Raw genomic sequence first — 15,245 nt, forward strand, 5'->3', positions numbered from 1 at the left:
GTTTTTCATTACTTTAGATGGTGAAAATACATAACTTACTTTTAATATTATTTAGTCATGTATTTAGTACTTAGTACTTATTAGTCGTACTTATTTTAACATGATTTAGTACTTTTACATTATATTTATTTTTATTATGACTTATTAATTAGCAATATTTATTTTATACGATTTGTTGACTATTTTAGTATATTCATGACTCATTTTACATTATTTTTATTATTTTATTGGGTAACAGCTTATATAGTTTATCCTGCTAGGACCTATGAAATATTAAAGCACAAAAAATAAACTTTATGTTATGAAGATTTTGTCGAAAAAAAACCCTGAAAAACCCGAGAAAATCGAAAAACTCGAGATTGAAAAACCCGACTTTTGTTGGTTTGGTTTGGTTTATAGATTTAACAATCCGAAACAATTGGCTTGATTTGGTTATTGAAAAACCCGAACCAACCCGATCCATGTATACCTTATGTACAACCCTACAAGATATCACTTTCGGACATACAGTGTTAGATATGGGAAATGGAATTCCCCACCTGCCCAATATTAACTGTGAATATTGTCTTGTAAGTAACGTATAGGAAAAACCTTTGTCGGCAAAAAATTAATGTTCTTTTTGGTTTATTATTTTGGCAACCTTCAGTTCTCTTAAAAAAAATATAGTATAGACTATCCTGCAGAAAACTATACAACTAGTTTTCTTGTATATTATGTTTTCCCTGTGCGAGGCTTCTGTTAACTGAAAATTGGTGTGGGGCAGAAATAGACTTTTATTTTTCATCTTCAGTAAAAAATAATGGCCTTGTTAGAATATAGGATCACAGAAAGGAAGCAGAAAGTCTTTGAGGCGTGAAAATTACTTAACTGAAAGAGATATATGGTTGTTCTCTCATGACGTACGCAACAAAACCTCTGTGTATCCTGCAAATTAAATTTCTTAATTAGGCACTTATTGGAGAAGATCACTAGTATTTATATATGTTCTGAATAGCTATGCATATGACTTTTTTTAATAAAAGAAAATTAATTTTATTAATAAATCTCTGTGGGACAATTCTGTTTGTTCCCTTGATTCTTCTTTTGAATTGTTCTCCATGATTCATATTTCTCCGAGTCCCTAGGATGTATTTGACATGCATATTACTTCACGAATAGATCTATATCTTTTATACAAGATTTAAGTTTAAAATTTAAATTAAACCGAATATTCTGCTATAGATAGAAATGAAAATAAACGGAGTTCAGAGATTAACCTTTATTTGGAGTTACTTGGAGAAATTCTACACAGAATTAAAGTCTTCAAATTGTTTTTGGGCTACTGATCTGGTACTTAATTCCCACCAACATTACAAACTACTTAACACTTGTACGTTGAGGTTGCGTGAAATTTTAGGTGAAGCAGAATTTCTAGACGTACGTTTTAATGTCGATTGTCCATCTCATGCTAGATTTGAGGTATGCCCGATTTCCCGGCTCGAGGGTGTTTAACCAAAAATATAAATTTCGGTCAAAGCTTTATTTTAGAAGAACTCGGGTTACTGATAATCAAAAGATAAAATGAATAAAGGAAATTGATTTTGATAATAATAAGATGAACATAAGAAAGCAAAGTAAATCAGTATATTCCGATGATATTTCGTATCCTTACAAATGATCAGTCTTCTCCTTTTATAGCTATTTCAAGGTAATACGTTTCGTTTCTACCATAATTGAGCCATTATTGTCTATGAATGACATTTAATGACATTTAATGTAACGTTATAATCAGCAATCATATTTGATTCAATACAGATTCCTTAACGTTTTCTGTATTTAATGCACAATAGTACGTATCTATACCTTATTTACTATCAGATTCATTCTCTTCCATCATAAAAAGGCTCAAGTATCTATCTTCCTTGCTTTTTCTCTGAACATTTGCCTGTGTATGTTGAAGCTCGTGCCTTCTTTGATTATTTTTCATCACTTATTCTTCTTTGACTTGTCCACGTATCATGACATGTCATCTTATAATGAATTCCATACATAAACTTAATTTTTCCCAATACAGATAGTCCCCCCACTTGCCATCATCGATAGAATATTTGGGAAGTGCACCTCATTAAAGCGGGAATATTTGTTGTCATTAATTCTTCTCTGGAACTGATACTTCATCTATCTCTTCCATTTAATGTCCATGACACGTGGCATTTCCTGATTGGCTCTGCAACCTTTCAGCGCCTTTTAAGGCTTTTTTTACGGCTTCACCAATTACGAGGCGACAACTCTCATTATTACGTTTCCATCATTGCGCCTTTTCCTTTGATGGTTACTTCTGATTATAAATTTAACTTTTTACCTTTGTCTTTTTCACAAAAGTTCAGAATATTCTATTCAAAGTTTCTTCTTCCTCGTACTATTACGTCTTCTTCAAACCCTAACCATCGGAGAGTCTCCATTGTTGACAACCTTTCTCTTGCTCCTATTAGAAGTAGGAGAGGAGGAAGGCTTCGTAGTTTAGGGTTTTCTTCATCACGAGTTCCCTCTGTTCCTTCATCGAGTTCTACTCCTCCATCTATAACCAGAGTTTCTCTTTCTCAAAGGTCTTCATCTAGAGGTAAAGAACCCACTGAACCTCTTCGTGAACCTTTAGTGGATGAAATTATTCTTGCGGAACTATCTTTCTACAATGATAGAGAATCCCTTAGAAATCAACTGTCTTCATTATATCGTGTTGATATCTACCCGACTCAAATCACTGAAGGTCTGATTTCAATAGTTCGTAGAGATTGCCATTGGAGCCATGACTTTTTCATTATAATCCCTAATGCAAACCAAAGAATCACCTCCTATTTAACTAGATTTTGTTTTTTGTTTACACTTACCTTTTCACGTTGGGTTTTAAGCCTGCTATTGACCCTGTTATACTTGAATTCTGTCGTTTTTTCGACGTTTGCTTAGGACAAATTGGCCCTATTGTGTGGAGGGTTGTTGCCTGTTTGAGGCACTTGACCAACATGTCTGGTGTGCCTTTTACTTTCTCTCATTTAATCCACCTCTATTCTCCCAAGCTCTTTCGCCAAGGAATCTTTATTTTAGTAGCAAGAAGTAAAAGAGTTCTAGTCAACCCAGAAGATGATAAAGATCATGGTTGGTACACCAGATTTGTTGTTGCCCCCACTGTTGGTTTAGTGGGTGATGGAAATGTTCCCTTTCCCGAGAAGTGGAAGTTTGCACGTGAGTTTTTTTTTAACTTTCTCGTTCCTTTTTTTTTAATTCTATTGATCTCCATTTTAATTTCCTTCCTTTTCTTTTTAGCAACCATGGGAATTATTGATGAGATTCCCAATTTCCGTGGTTGGGCAGAAAAGTTATTACGTACCGCTTCGATGGACGGTAGGTCTTGGAAAAATCTCTCTCATCGATTTGGCTGGAAAGTGAAAACTCACGGTAAGAGTTTTTTTTTCTTTTCCTACCTTACTTATTGTTTTCATCAAAAATTATTTTGATCCTTCTTTTTGTCAAGATTTCCCATTCGAGACGTAAGTGCTGAGGCCGTCGCAGCTTCCAAAATTTCTTTAGATATGGCCCAAGAGATAATTTTGGGTTCTTCATAAAAAAGGAAGACTACTGTCGACCAAAACTCTAGGGAGGAAGAAGAACAAGACGGGGGTTCTCTGATAAAAAGGCCAAGGGCTAGACGAAGAATTATTTCAGATGATGAAGCATCTCCCCCTCATTCTATTCCTTTCACCGAGCCTGTTGAAGCCTCGTTGGTGATTTCTGATGATGATACTCCCGCTGCTGCTCATGATTCTGTTGAACAGCTTTTTGCCCGCGGGTTTGGTAGTGAAAGTTTAGGGCCAATTTTTTATGAACCACCCCTTGCTTCTTTTTCTACACCCATTCCTTTGATACCCTCTTTGCCAGTCGTGACTGTTACCCGTTGCTGCTCCTCCCCAGGTTGTTTCGACTCCCCAGGCTATTTTTACTCCTTCTACAGTCCCTCCTTCAACTGTTCCTCCTTTAACTGTCCATTACACTGAGGTTGGTTCCTCGAGTAGAGGTGAAGCTATGAGGTAAGTTACCATCGAAGTTCCTGCTGAGGGTAACCTTTTGAGGAAATCAGGTCGAGCTGACATGTGGTTGAAACCTTTGATTGTTCTAGTTGAGAAAGCTAAGCTTGATAGCCACAGTTCTTTGACCTTGATGAACGATATAGTACAGTCTTCTTTAAAGGTAACCTTTTTCAAACTTTTCTTTGCCCTTTTTCTATTTTTAGGGTTCTCACTTTTTCTTTCCTCTTTCTTCCCTTTTTTTTTGGATTAATCTAATTGATACGGAGATGATGAAGAGGGTTTCCCTCTCAGAGCAATTAATGCATGATTACTAAGTGGAAGCGGACAATTGGAAGGAACAGTATGAAAGTCTTCAAATCGACATGGAAATATTAGGAGAGAGCAAATGTACCTTAGAGCAGCAGGTAAGGGTTTTAACTTCAGAGTTGGCGGTTGAAAAGGCTTCCTCAAATCAAGCTAGTAAGGACAAGAATATTCTCGAAACCTCTTTTTTCAAGCAACTTTCCAAGGCCATTGAAGAGATCAGAGAGTTAAAGGCTCTCTTAAGTGAGAAAGAAGTGTATGCCAGTGAACTCGTGCAGACTCTGACCCAAACTCAAGAAGACCTCCGGGAATCTTCTGATAAAGTTCGTTCCTTGGAAAGTTCACATGCTTCTCTTCAAACTTCTTATGATTCTGCCTTGGATGAGAATGAGAAGCTTAAAAATGAAATTACTGACTGGGAAAGACATTACGAGATTCTTGAAGACAAAACCGCAATTGAAGTGAGTTAGGCGTTTTTGAATACTCACCATGATACCCTTGTGGAAGTTAGCCTGGAGAATTTTAACTTGGAAGCTGAGTTAGCCAAAATCAAAGAGACTATTGAAAAGACTCAGCAGAGCCAAAACTTTCCTTCTCTCATAACTGAAGCTTCTGGAAAGGTTGAAGATGATATGGGTATTCCAATTCCTTCAAGTCAAGTTGAGGCTGCTACTGCCGATGACCCTGCTTTGGTTCCTTCTTCAACTCCTCAGTAACAAGTTAATGAAGTGTGACTCTTTTTCCCCCTTTTTTCTTTGGTGGAATATGGTTACAACCCTTGGTCGTTTTTGAGGGTTTTGAAAATATTAAGTCCCCAAACCTTTTTCGGGGCATTTTGTATAAGTAACTATTAGTTTATGACTACGTTCATACTTAGTCTAAACTTTTTAATATTAAGAAGTTTTTGTAGTTACTTTTGAACTTATGTTTTGCTCATTCTTGCCTTTATATTTGAAGGACTTATTCAATAGATTGCACTTTTTATTTTGCAAAATGCTTTTTTAACTCCGTGAATGCTTAAATCAATCATGAATTTTATAAAAGAGGGCCCTTTTATATTCGACACTTAATGAAGAAGACTTCTCAACTTCATAATGGTGTTAATATATGACAAAAGAAATAGGAATACACATGTTTCTTGAAATAACTTTGACAAGTTTTCATTTGAACTTTGCCAAGCTTTAAATAACACTTTACATGTATTTAAATAACTTCTATAACTTTTTCGTAATTGTTTTCCTTACAACAGATTTCAAAATATTTCAAAAACACAAGGTTTCTATTTATAACCCGTTTTAGTACATTGCCTTTAACCTAACTATGATAAGATTTTGCTTTGGCCTTAGCTCGTGACTTTCTTTGACTTTCATTGGCTTTTGCTCTGCACTTGACTCATTCAATGAGTAAACTTTTCAGGCTTGAACTTTGATTATTCCCCAATCTTCTTTGCCTTATTTATACATATGTTTATGTATATTATACAGTCCCCCAAGTGTTTGAGCTTTGAAGTATGAAGTCTCGAGCACTTGATTACTCCTCTTGTTTGGTCCTCTTCCTGTAAAGGAATAAAACACATGGGACTCGGAGGTACGATTAAAGATGAAGACTGCTTAACTCGTATCAATTTCTATCAGAATAGGTGTAACCCTAGACCGGAATTTTAATTTATTCTACGTGCCTTGCAGGTCGTGATTCATCATTTAGTACGGGCTAGCTTTTTGCCTATCATCTAACATCGTTAGTAAAATTTTAACAATTCAAAAAATAGAATTTTAAAATGAGGATACCTGACCGTGAGCACTCCTTAGAAATAGTATCTCTTCAGGTGAACGACATTCCAATGATAAGGTAATATCTTTCCATCCATTATTTCCAGCTCGTATGCTCTTTTCTTCGCAATACCATGAATCTTGTAGGGTCCTTCCCAGGTTGGACTTAATTTACCCGCATTGGCCGCCTTCATGGATTGAAAAACTTTCTTGAGTACGAAGTCCCCAATCTTGAAGTATCTTAGTCGTGCTCTTCGATTGTAGTATCGTTCCATGACTTGATTTTGTGCTGTCATTCTTATTAGTGCATCTTCTCTTTTTCCTTCAAGTAAATCAAGGTTTATGCACATTTCTTCTTCATTGGATTTTTCTGACACTTGCGTGTACCTCGTGCTTGGCTCCCCTATTTTGACTGGAATTAAAGCTTCAACTCCATATACCAATAAGAACGGTGTTTCGCCCGTGATTGTTTTGTTGTTATGCGGTACGCCCATAAAACACCAGGTAACAATTCTGGCCAATTACCTTTAGATTCTTCCAATCGTTTCTTCAAATTGTTGACAATGACTTTATTTTTTGATTCTGCTTGTCCATTACCCTCCGGATGATAAGGCGTGGATGTAATCCTCTTGATCTGCCAACTTTGAAAAAATTCTGTAATTTGTGCGCTTATGAATTTCGGGCCATTATCACACACGATTTCCTTTGGTACCCTGAATCGACATATGATATTTCTCCAAATAAAATCTCTAACTTCTTTTTCTCGCACCTGCTTAAATGCTCCTGCTTCTACCCATTTAGTGAAGTAGTCAATGAGTACAAGCAAGAATTTTACCTGTCCTTTTGCTTGTAGTAGTGGACCCACGATATCCATCCCTCATTTCATAAAAGGCCATGGTGCGATGACCGGATGTAGCAACTTCGCAGGTCTATGATGTTATTACCGTATCTTTGGCATTTATCACATTTAGCCACAAAATTCTCCGCTTCCTCTTCCATTTTAGGCCAATAATAACCTGCTCTAATCATGGTTCTTACCAGTGATCTCCCTCCTGCGTGATTTCCACAATGCCCCTCGTGTATCTCTCTCATTACATATTCTGTTTGAGAAGGACCGAGGCATCTTGCTAAGGGGCCACCAAACATTTTTCGATAAAGATTGCCTTGCTTTAAATAATATCGAGCAGCCTTTTTTCGAAGTGCATGAGCTTTTTTCTTGTCTTCATGGATGGTACCATACTGCAAAAAAGCAATAATCTCGTTCCTCCAATCCCAGGTTAAATTATTGAAATTTACCTCATTTTTGTCTGGATTGAGTACTGAGTGAAACAAATGAATTACGGAGGCATTTTCATTGCTTGCCACGTCTGTCGCAGATGCGAGATTGGCTAGGGCATCTGCCTCGATATTTTCATCTCTTGGTATCTGCGTGACTTTCCAGGTTTGAAATTGCCTAATTAAATCCCGTACCTTCTCTAAGTACTGCTGCATTCGTGCCTCCCTAGCTGTATAAGTCCCCAGCATTTGGTTAACTACAAGCTGTGAATCGCTTTTGATTACAATCTGATTAATGCCGAGTTTACGTGCCAGTTCTAAACTTGCAATCACAGCTTCATATTCTGCCTCATTGTTAGTTATAGAATGACATTTTATGGCTTGTCGAATGGTTTCACCCATTAGTACCCTGTTATAAAGTAATGCCCTTTGGTCTTAAAAACGCTAGTGCAACATATCAAAGATAGGTAACTAAAATGTTCCAAGAACATTTAGGGAAAACTATGGAGCTCTACATATATGATATGCTCGTTAAAACTCAACATTCTGGGGATCATATATCGCACTTGTCTGATACGTTTCAAATCTTACGAAAATTCAATATGAAGCTAAATCCCGAGAAATGTGCATTCGGCATTTTGTTAGGTAAGTTTTTGGGTTTTCTTATTTCTAACTGTGGTATTGAAGTAAATCCCGCGCAGATTAAAGCCATTGAACCTGTAGTAGCATCAATCAGTTGATCTATATGTGGTAATGGAAAAGAATCTTTCGGACAAGCTTTGTTAAGGTCTGTGTAATCTACGCAAACTCGCCATTTACCATTCTTTTTAGGTACTACAACAGTATTTGCTAACCAATTAGGATACTTTACCTCGTGGATAGACCCAATTTTTAATAGTTTTTGAACATCATCTTGAATCACCTGATTTTTGAAAGTCCCCTGCTTTCTCTTCTTTTGTTTGACGGGTGGATATGATAGGTCTTCATTTAACTTGTGTGTCATTACTTCTGGTGGTATTCCTGTCATATCAGAATGGGACCAGGCAAAACAATCCAGGTTAGTTTTTAAAAATTCAATCAACTTACCTTTCGTGTCGTGGCTTAGGTTGGCCCCAACATAGACTTTCCTTTCAGGCCATTGTGTAAATAACTCTACAGCATCTAGTTCTTCAATCTTTGTTTTGATATTTTCATTTTCCTCTGGTTTTTGAATGGAATCGGGCCTTGAGTCCATATCTGTTCGCCCTTGTTCAGTTGAGGCTTGTGTTGTGGTATCCTCAACTGGATTCTGTAACTATTATTTTTCTTCATTTCTCGTATTTTAATCTGCTATGGAGTTGATCTTCCTGGATGCCTGTTGATCCCCCACGGATTTGACATATTTCCCATGGTGATGGAAATTTAATAACTTGATGTAAGGTAGACGGAACAACATCTATCTCGTGGATCCACGGTCTCCCGAGAATAATATTGTAAGCCATTTCCATCTCTACCACCTGAAATTTTGTATCTTTGACAACCCCTTCTGCGAATGTAGTAAGTGTTACCTCCCTTTTTGTCACAACGCTTGAATTGTCGAATCCAGACAAAGTATGTGCCTTTGGTACTAGTTTATTTTCAGCTTGCATCTCTTTTAGTACTCTTAACAAAATAATGTTCACGGAACTACCTGGATCAATCAAAACTCGTTTCACATTAGTATCATGTACAAGTAGAGATATTACCAGTGCATCGCTATGTGGAGTTAACACGCCATCCGGATCTGCATAATCAATTATAATACTTTCTTCCTCCAACACATGTCAGATCCGCTTCCCGTGGGTGATTGTAACTTTAGTGACCTTATTACCCGCGGTATACGTCACACCATTGATTTCCTCACCCCCGCTTATAACATTGACAATCCTTTTTAGAGAAGGAGGTTTAGGGGACTCCTGCCTATTCTTCATGTATGCTTGCTTACTTTTCTCACTAAATAATTCGGTGAGATACCCTTGCTTTAATAGATGGTCAACTTCACCTTGTAATAATCTACAATCTGCCATTTTATGACCATGATTGTTGTGAAATTCGCACCAGTGATCGGGATTGTACCTGTTTGGATTCGATCTCATTTCTTTTGGCCACCATACCTTATCTCCCATACCTCTTAATACCGCTACTAACTCTAAAGTGCTGACATTAAAATTATAACCACCAAATCTTGCCTTCAAGTTTCTATCATCATCTCGGGTTTCTCGTGTGTTTCGATCATTTCCAAACCTTGATGATGAACCCGAATCTCCATTTCTCGATCTGTGATCGTACCTTGAATTATCCTGCTTTGATCGTGAGTCTTTTCCTGCTGGGCCCATATATGGTTCGTATCTATTTTTACCAAACCTTTTTTCGGTTTCTAAACGTCTCGAACTTATCTTTTCCTCTTTCTGAGATCGGGAGATAGTGTCTTCTTCTATCCTCAGCTTCGTGTTGTATCTGTTGTAAACATCATTCCAGGTTGTTGCTGGAAATTCACACAGACTTTCCTTGAGTCGTCTCGTAGTTTCTGAGCTTTTCTCATTCAAATTACTAGCAAAGGCCATAGCCACCGAGTTATCAAGTATGCGTGGTAACGTCATTCTTTCACGCTGGAACCTATCCACGAACTCTCTAAGCAGCTCTAAATCTCCTTGCTTGATTTTGAAAATATCTTCCATTCTTTTTTCAACTTTTTGAGCTCCCGAATATGCTTTGATAAAAGAATCTACAAGTGTTGCTCCCAAACTCACACGCAAGTATACTTGGTCAACAAGTAATATAGGATTGTAAGTCCAGATATCGTACCCACAGGGACTTGTGATTAACTATCAACTAAATTAAACCAAACAATTAATCTATTCAAGCAAATCCTAAAGTATGAATATTTTACTAAAATTAATCTAAAGTAACAAATTAAGAGATCAAAGAAAACAATGACAAGCTTAACGGCAAATTCAATGTGGGTGAATATTCTAGAGTTATGGGTTAGCTAACAATCCCGTTGAGTTTTCCACTTAAATCATCTAATTAATTTATCTGGTTTATTGGTTGATAGGTTAATATTGCTCGTAGCCTTCTCCCGAAGTACAACTCGCCTATTCAAGCTAATCTAGTACCTATATTCTTATGGAATTAGAATTAACAAGAACGCATTAATAATTCCTGTATAGTAACCAAGCAAGGCGATTAGGTATATTCCTATCCTAACGGCAAATCCGCCCTCCCTAAGAGTTAAGATCTTGCTCTACTCAATCTTATATGCAATCTAGAATTCCCTCTCCCGAGTTCAATCCTAGATTCGTAGATAGTATTTAATTGGTGATCAAGCAATTAAATAATTAAGCGCAAGATTGAATAAATAAACCAATATGATTGTGAGCACGTGATTTTTGTTTTTACGCGACAATCGCTCCAAAAGAAATAAAAATAATAACAAATGGTCCCGCTGTACAACTTTGGATTTTACATGGCACTTTGTTAATTGTTTATGATTTTTGCCCATTTTTATTTTTTATTAAAACAAAATACAAATATGTATGTGTCATGCGTAGTTGGAACCGTAATCCGGTTATTGAAAAGAAAAATCATAAATAGGCATCTTTGTCCGTGATTTTTTGTTTTGTTTGATTTTACCTGCTTTAAATATTTTAATATACGTGTGCAAATAATTGTGTTAAGTGTTTATTTAATTTTAATTTGATTTACCTAGATTTTGTTTTTAAATAAAAAAAATGATAATAATAATAATAAAAAAATATAAGAGATAAGTGCAGAATTAGTTTGAATGTCAGTTTGGGCTGATTTTCGTTTTTAATTCAAAGCCCAAACAACCCAGCCCAAAAACCTGTGCTTGCCCCGGTCCGGACCAGCCTACTTCAAAAATGTCCAAACGACGTCGTAGTGGTTGAGTCTGATCTGAGCCATTGATCTCTGAATGATCAACGGCCAAGATCTCACACCCCGTACCCACTAACAGACCCGACCCGTCTCACCCGGACCGACCCCAACCGTTCACCCTTGAAACGACACCGTTTCCCGTTAGTTGAAGGATCCTGGCCCTTCATCGTGTCTCATCCAACGGCCAGGATCCATCTATCCACTAACTATATAAACCTACAACCCTTCACCCCGTGCCCTGATCCAAACCCCCCCTGCCTTAGGTCGTCTTCACCAGACCTCAGACCTTCAAACCCTAGCCGCCCCTGTATACTTTCACCATGAAAGCCGGCGGCATGGACGCCGGTGACCCCATCCTTAACACCATAGAACCCCCTTGCCACCCTGAACACGGATCTGTTAACCACTTGGCTCGAATCCCCTCCCACCTTCTCGAATCTTCATTTGAAGATTCGAGTCGGAACCTAACTTACACCGATTAACCCCAGTTTCATACCAGATAGTCCCCGGACCCCTCTCGTGACCAAACCATGCTTGGTTTGGTCCGAATCTGACCAGGGAAACACAAATCCCAGATCTGATGTTTTGAACCCTAGGGTCCTCGTGTCTGTTCCTTGCCTGTTCCGTGCCTGTTCCGTGCCTGTCCTCGTGCCTGTTCCGTGCCTGTTTTAAACCAAGAGATTAGGGTCAACCTTGTGTTTGTTCCGTGCCTGTTTAAACCAAGAGATTAGGTTTAACCCTCGTGCCTGTTCCGTATCTGTTTAAGCCACAGAGATTAAGGTCTAATGGACCTTAATCGAAGTGTTTCTCATCTGAGAAACACTTCGATTAAAGTCCGTTCAGCCTTAAGAAAGGCCTGTTCGAATTCAAGCTAAGGCTCTTTGATTTTTCGGGATTTAAGGTGAGTTTTGTTTTCTTTTCTTTTCTTTATTCCATGTGCTGATTAAAGGTCTGTTCGTATGGCCGAATGTCGTGTGTAATTTGTGTCTTTGAATTTTTAGCAACTGTTAATTGTCCACCTTACCTGAACCTCTGTGTTTGATTGAGTCCCTCTTCTGTCTTTACTGATAATGTGTATATGTGTGTGCTGTGCAATTAGTCGAACCTCAATTTTGACTGATCAACTGATTCCTCGAGTACAATTCTGTTTAGTCAGTACAATTCAAATCATGTGTTGATACTGTTAAATGTCTGATTTTGGCTACGGTTGTACATGTTATGATTAATATAGTCGAGTCGACATGTGTCGTCAATTAGTTTCAGCTGCCTGAACAATAACAAATCGATTTGCTTCTGTTAAGCATTGCTTGATTCAATTAGGAACTGAGTTTAGTGCTTATAATTGTTAATTTGAATCAGAAATTTAAAATCAATGTTTTGTTTAGTTATAGTTCTGAAATTGGAGGGCTTGTGCACTTGTGCACAACATGTGCATTTGTGCACCACATGTGCATTTGTGCACAGCCTGTGTCCTGCATAAGGGCTTTTGAATTAAATAGTTTGACAGCATATGCTGTCAGACTACATTCTGCTGCCCATACTCTACTTTAGTTTCAGAAATAATAAACATTACTCAAAGTAAGTCTGCCAGGGAATATCATGGGGTTTGTTTATACTTAATTAGTTAAGTGGAATCTGAAAGTAGGAGAACACAAGGGAGGGGTGTTGTGAGGGTCTAAACAGGCTGTAAAAGGTTTGATTTTAGGTGGATAAAAGAAAAGACTGCCATCAGTTTAAGAGGAGATCTGATAAGAGAGGGAGGAGGACGATAGGGATACACCTTGAGAGAGACACACACAAAAGGGAAGCTGAAACCAAACAGAATAAGTTTCTAAGTGAGAAAGAGAGTTTGTTTTTGGAAATCAGGAGGGGGATTTAGAAAAGAAATTCTTGCTCGACTGGAAAACACTACTTTTCCTCATCCTTTCGTGTCTGAAGTCCAGTATCCAGTTTGTTTTGTTTCTATCAGATTTTAGGATTTTCCCTCTGAGTTTTGAAAAGATCAAATATTGATTATTGTACCATTGGTTTACTGCTTTGGTCTGTTGGTCTGGGATTGTCATTGCTGCTGTATTGCTTTGTTGTTACTACCATTCTTGTGCTGCTGCTGCTGACTCTTCTGCTTCCACTTCTTCTTTGCATTTCAGTATCCAGGTACACATTTCAAGTCCCATATTGGTGTAACTGTAACAGTCTGAAAGCATGAAATGAAAGTTGGAGAAGTTTAAATGTCTGTTGTAATACTCATGGCATGTTGATTTCTTTCTATATATATGATTAGTTTGTAAATTTCAATAGCAGGAAAAGATCAGTTTGGTGCTTAGCTGAGTTCTAGTCTCTTGCGTCTTAGTTTATAGTTGTTTGTTGTTACGAGGTATGTAATTGTACAGTACACAGAATGTACGGATAATTGACATAGCGACTGACCAGATTCCTGTTAGCTATAGTGATATGCATACGATAGAGTACTTCCTTTTTTTTTACAATGATGTTCGGTTTTATTTTTAGTTTCCTTTATCAAGACCCACTAGGCAGCATATAGAAGCGCGTTCGAATCCCTATCAGTAATAACACCTAGTAGTTAATTCCTTTAATCCAGCCTAAATAAGTCTAGTTAAATTCAATTCAAAAAAAAATGTTTGGATGCAAGTATAGCATTTGGTCAATCTCGCATGTTTCACAAGGTATAACGTCTCTCCACTTTGTAAATAATTAATCAGAAACTAATAGGAATCCGGATTAGGCCAAAGCATATAATTAAATTTGCATGTACCTTTTTCTTCTAGTTTTTAGAGACAAATGCGTTAGAAATGTAGCCACTTTAGGATATCCTTTCTAAAATAGAGACGAGCCTCGCCAAATAAAACGCAAAAATTGCGGGGCCCTCAATAAATAGCCATAATAAATTTTTAGAATTCGGGATAGGCCGTTTAGTGAATTTCATGGCCTTCTACAAAAATAATAACGCGCTAGACTCCTTAGGCGCGGCTTAATTAAATTACATTCTTAAACTCGGGTGCACATTGATGTGACCCGAATCCAAATCTCAACAGAGTCGAAATGTGTTAACAGCTACGGGTGCATTGATTGTGACGTGGTTCGAAATGCATTTTCGCGACGTTGCAATTCTATAAAAATAAATGATAATAACAAAGCGGTTTAAACTTAATAAAAGCACATAAGTCAAAACATGTATTTAAATCAGATATTTAGCCATTATAACAATTTAAGCGACCGTGTTCGAACCACGGGATTCGAGGGTGCCTAACACCTTCCCTCGGGTCAACAAAATTCCTTACTTAGAATTTCTGGTTCGCAGACTTCATGTGGAAAAGTCGAAAATTTTCCTTGATTTGGGATTCAAGATAAACCGGTGACTTGGGACACCAAAAGCCAAACCTTTCCCAAGTGGCGACTCTGAATTAAATAAATAATCCCATTTCGAATATTGTCACTTAAATTGGAAAAACTCCCTCGCGCATCTAACCCTTCGGGGCGGACGCGCAAAAAGGAGGTGTGACAGCTCTGGCGACTCCGCTGGGGATGTAACCCAGAACCACTGGTTCAGGGTTCAAGAATTCGAGCTTAGAATAATTGTTATATTTGGCTTTATTATCTGATCTTTATTACATGTTTTGGCATAACGTGCTAAATGTTGTCTTTTACCGCTTTGATATTATCTGAACTGTATATAAACTGTGCCGAAACCCTTCTCTTCTTACCTCCGGGGAGAAGCTCGCTGGTCGAGACTCCCTATTCTGTTAGTGTCAATACCTGAAATAAGAAAGAGGTCGGACAAGTTACAAAGTCGGACGATCTCGCGGGTCCCCGGTACGTAGCCCCCTCCTCGACTCGAGTTGTCCGCTCGGGTACACAGTCTAGAACAAATACCCAGGGTATAAACCTAGTATGACGAAACTTC

The 15,245-nt window shown here is 37.7% G+C and overlaps 1 protein-coding gene across 1 annotated transcript; it reads right to left on the reverse strand.

Annotated features, from left to right (window-relative positions):
* Positions 1-8,715: 8,715 nt before the first annotated feature.
* LOC138875850 (uncharacterized) lies at positions 8,716-10,104 on the reverse strand. The gene is made up of 2 exons (XM_070154724.1): positions 9,258-10,104; positions 8,716-9,170 (listed from the first exon to the last, which is right to left on the reverse strand). Exons 1-2 carry the CDS (start codon positions 10,102-10,104, stop codon positions 8,716-8,718), a joined length of 1,302 nt encoding a protein of 433 aa, XP_070010825.1.
* Positions 10,105-15,245: the final 5,141 nt, after the last annotated feature.

Source organism: Nicotiana sylvestris, chromosome 8 (genome assembly GCF_000393655.2).
Source record: "Nicotiana sylvestris chromosome 8, ASM39365v2, whole genome shotgun sequence".
NCBI classification, from domain to species: Eukaryota; Viridiplantae; Streptophyta; class Magnoliopsida; order Solanales; family Solanaceae; genus Nicotiana; species Nicotiana sylvestris.

Coding starts and splice junctions, on each gene's coding strand:
- LOC138875850 (XM_070154724.1), bottom strand. CDS start 10,104: ATGGAAGATATTTTCAAAATCAAGCAAGGAGATTTAGAGCTGCTTAGA. Junction 9,171..9,257: donor TGGTGTGACGTATACCGCGG/GTAATAAGGTCA, acceptor TTGATTATGCAG/ATCCGGATGGCGTGTTAACT.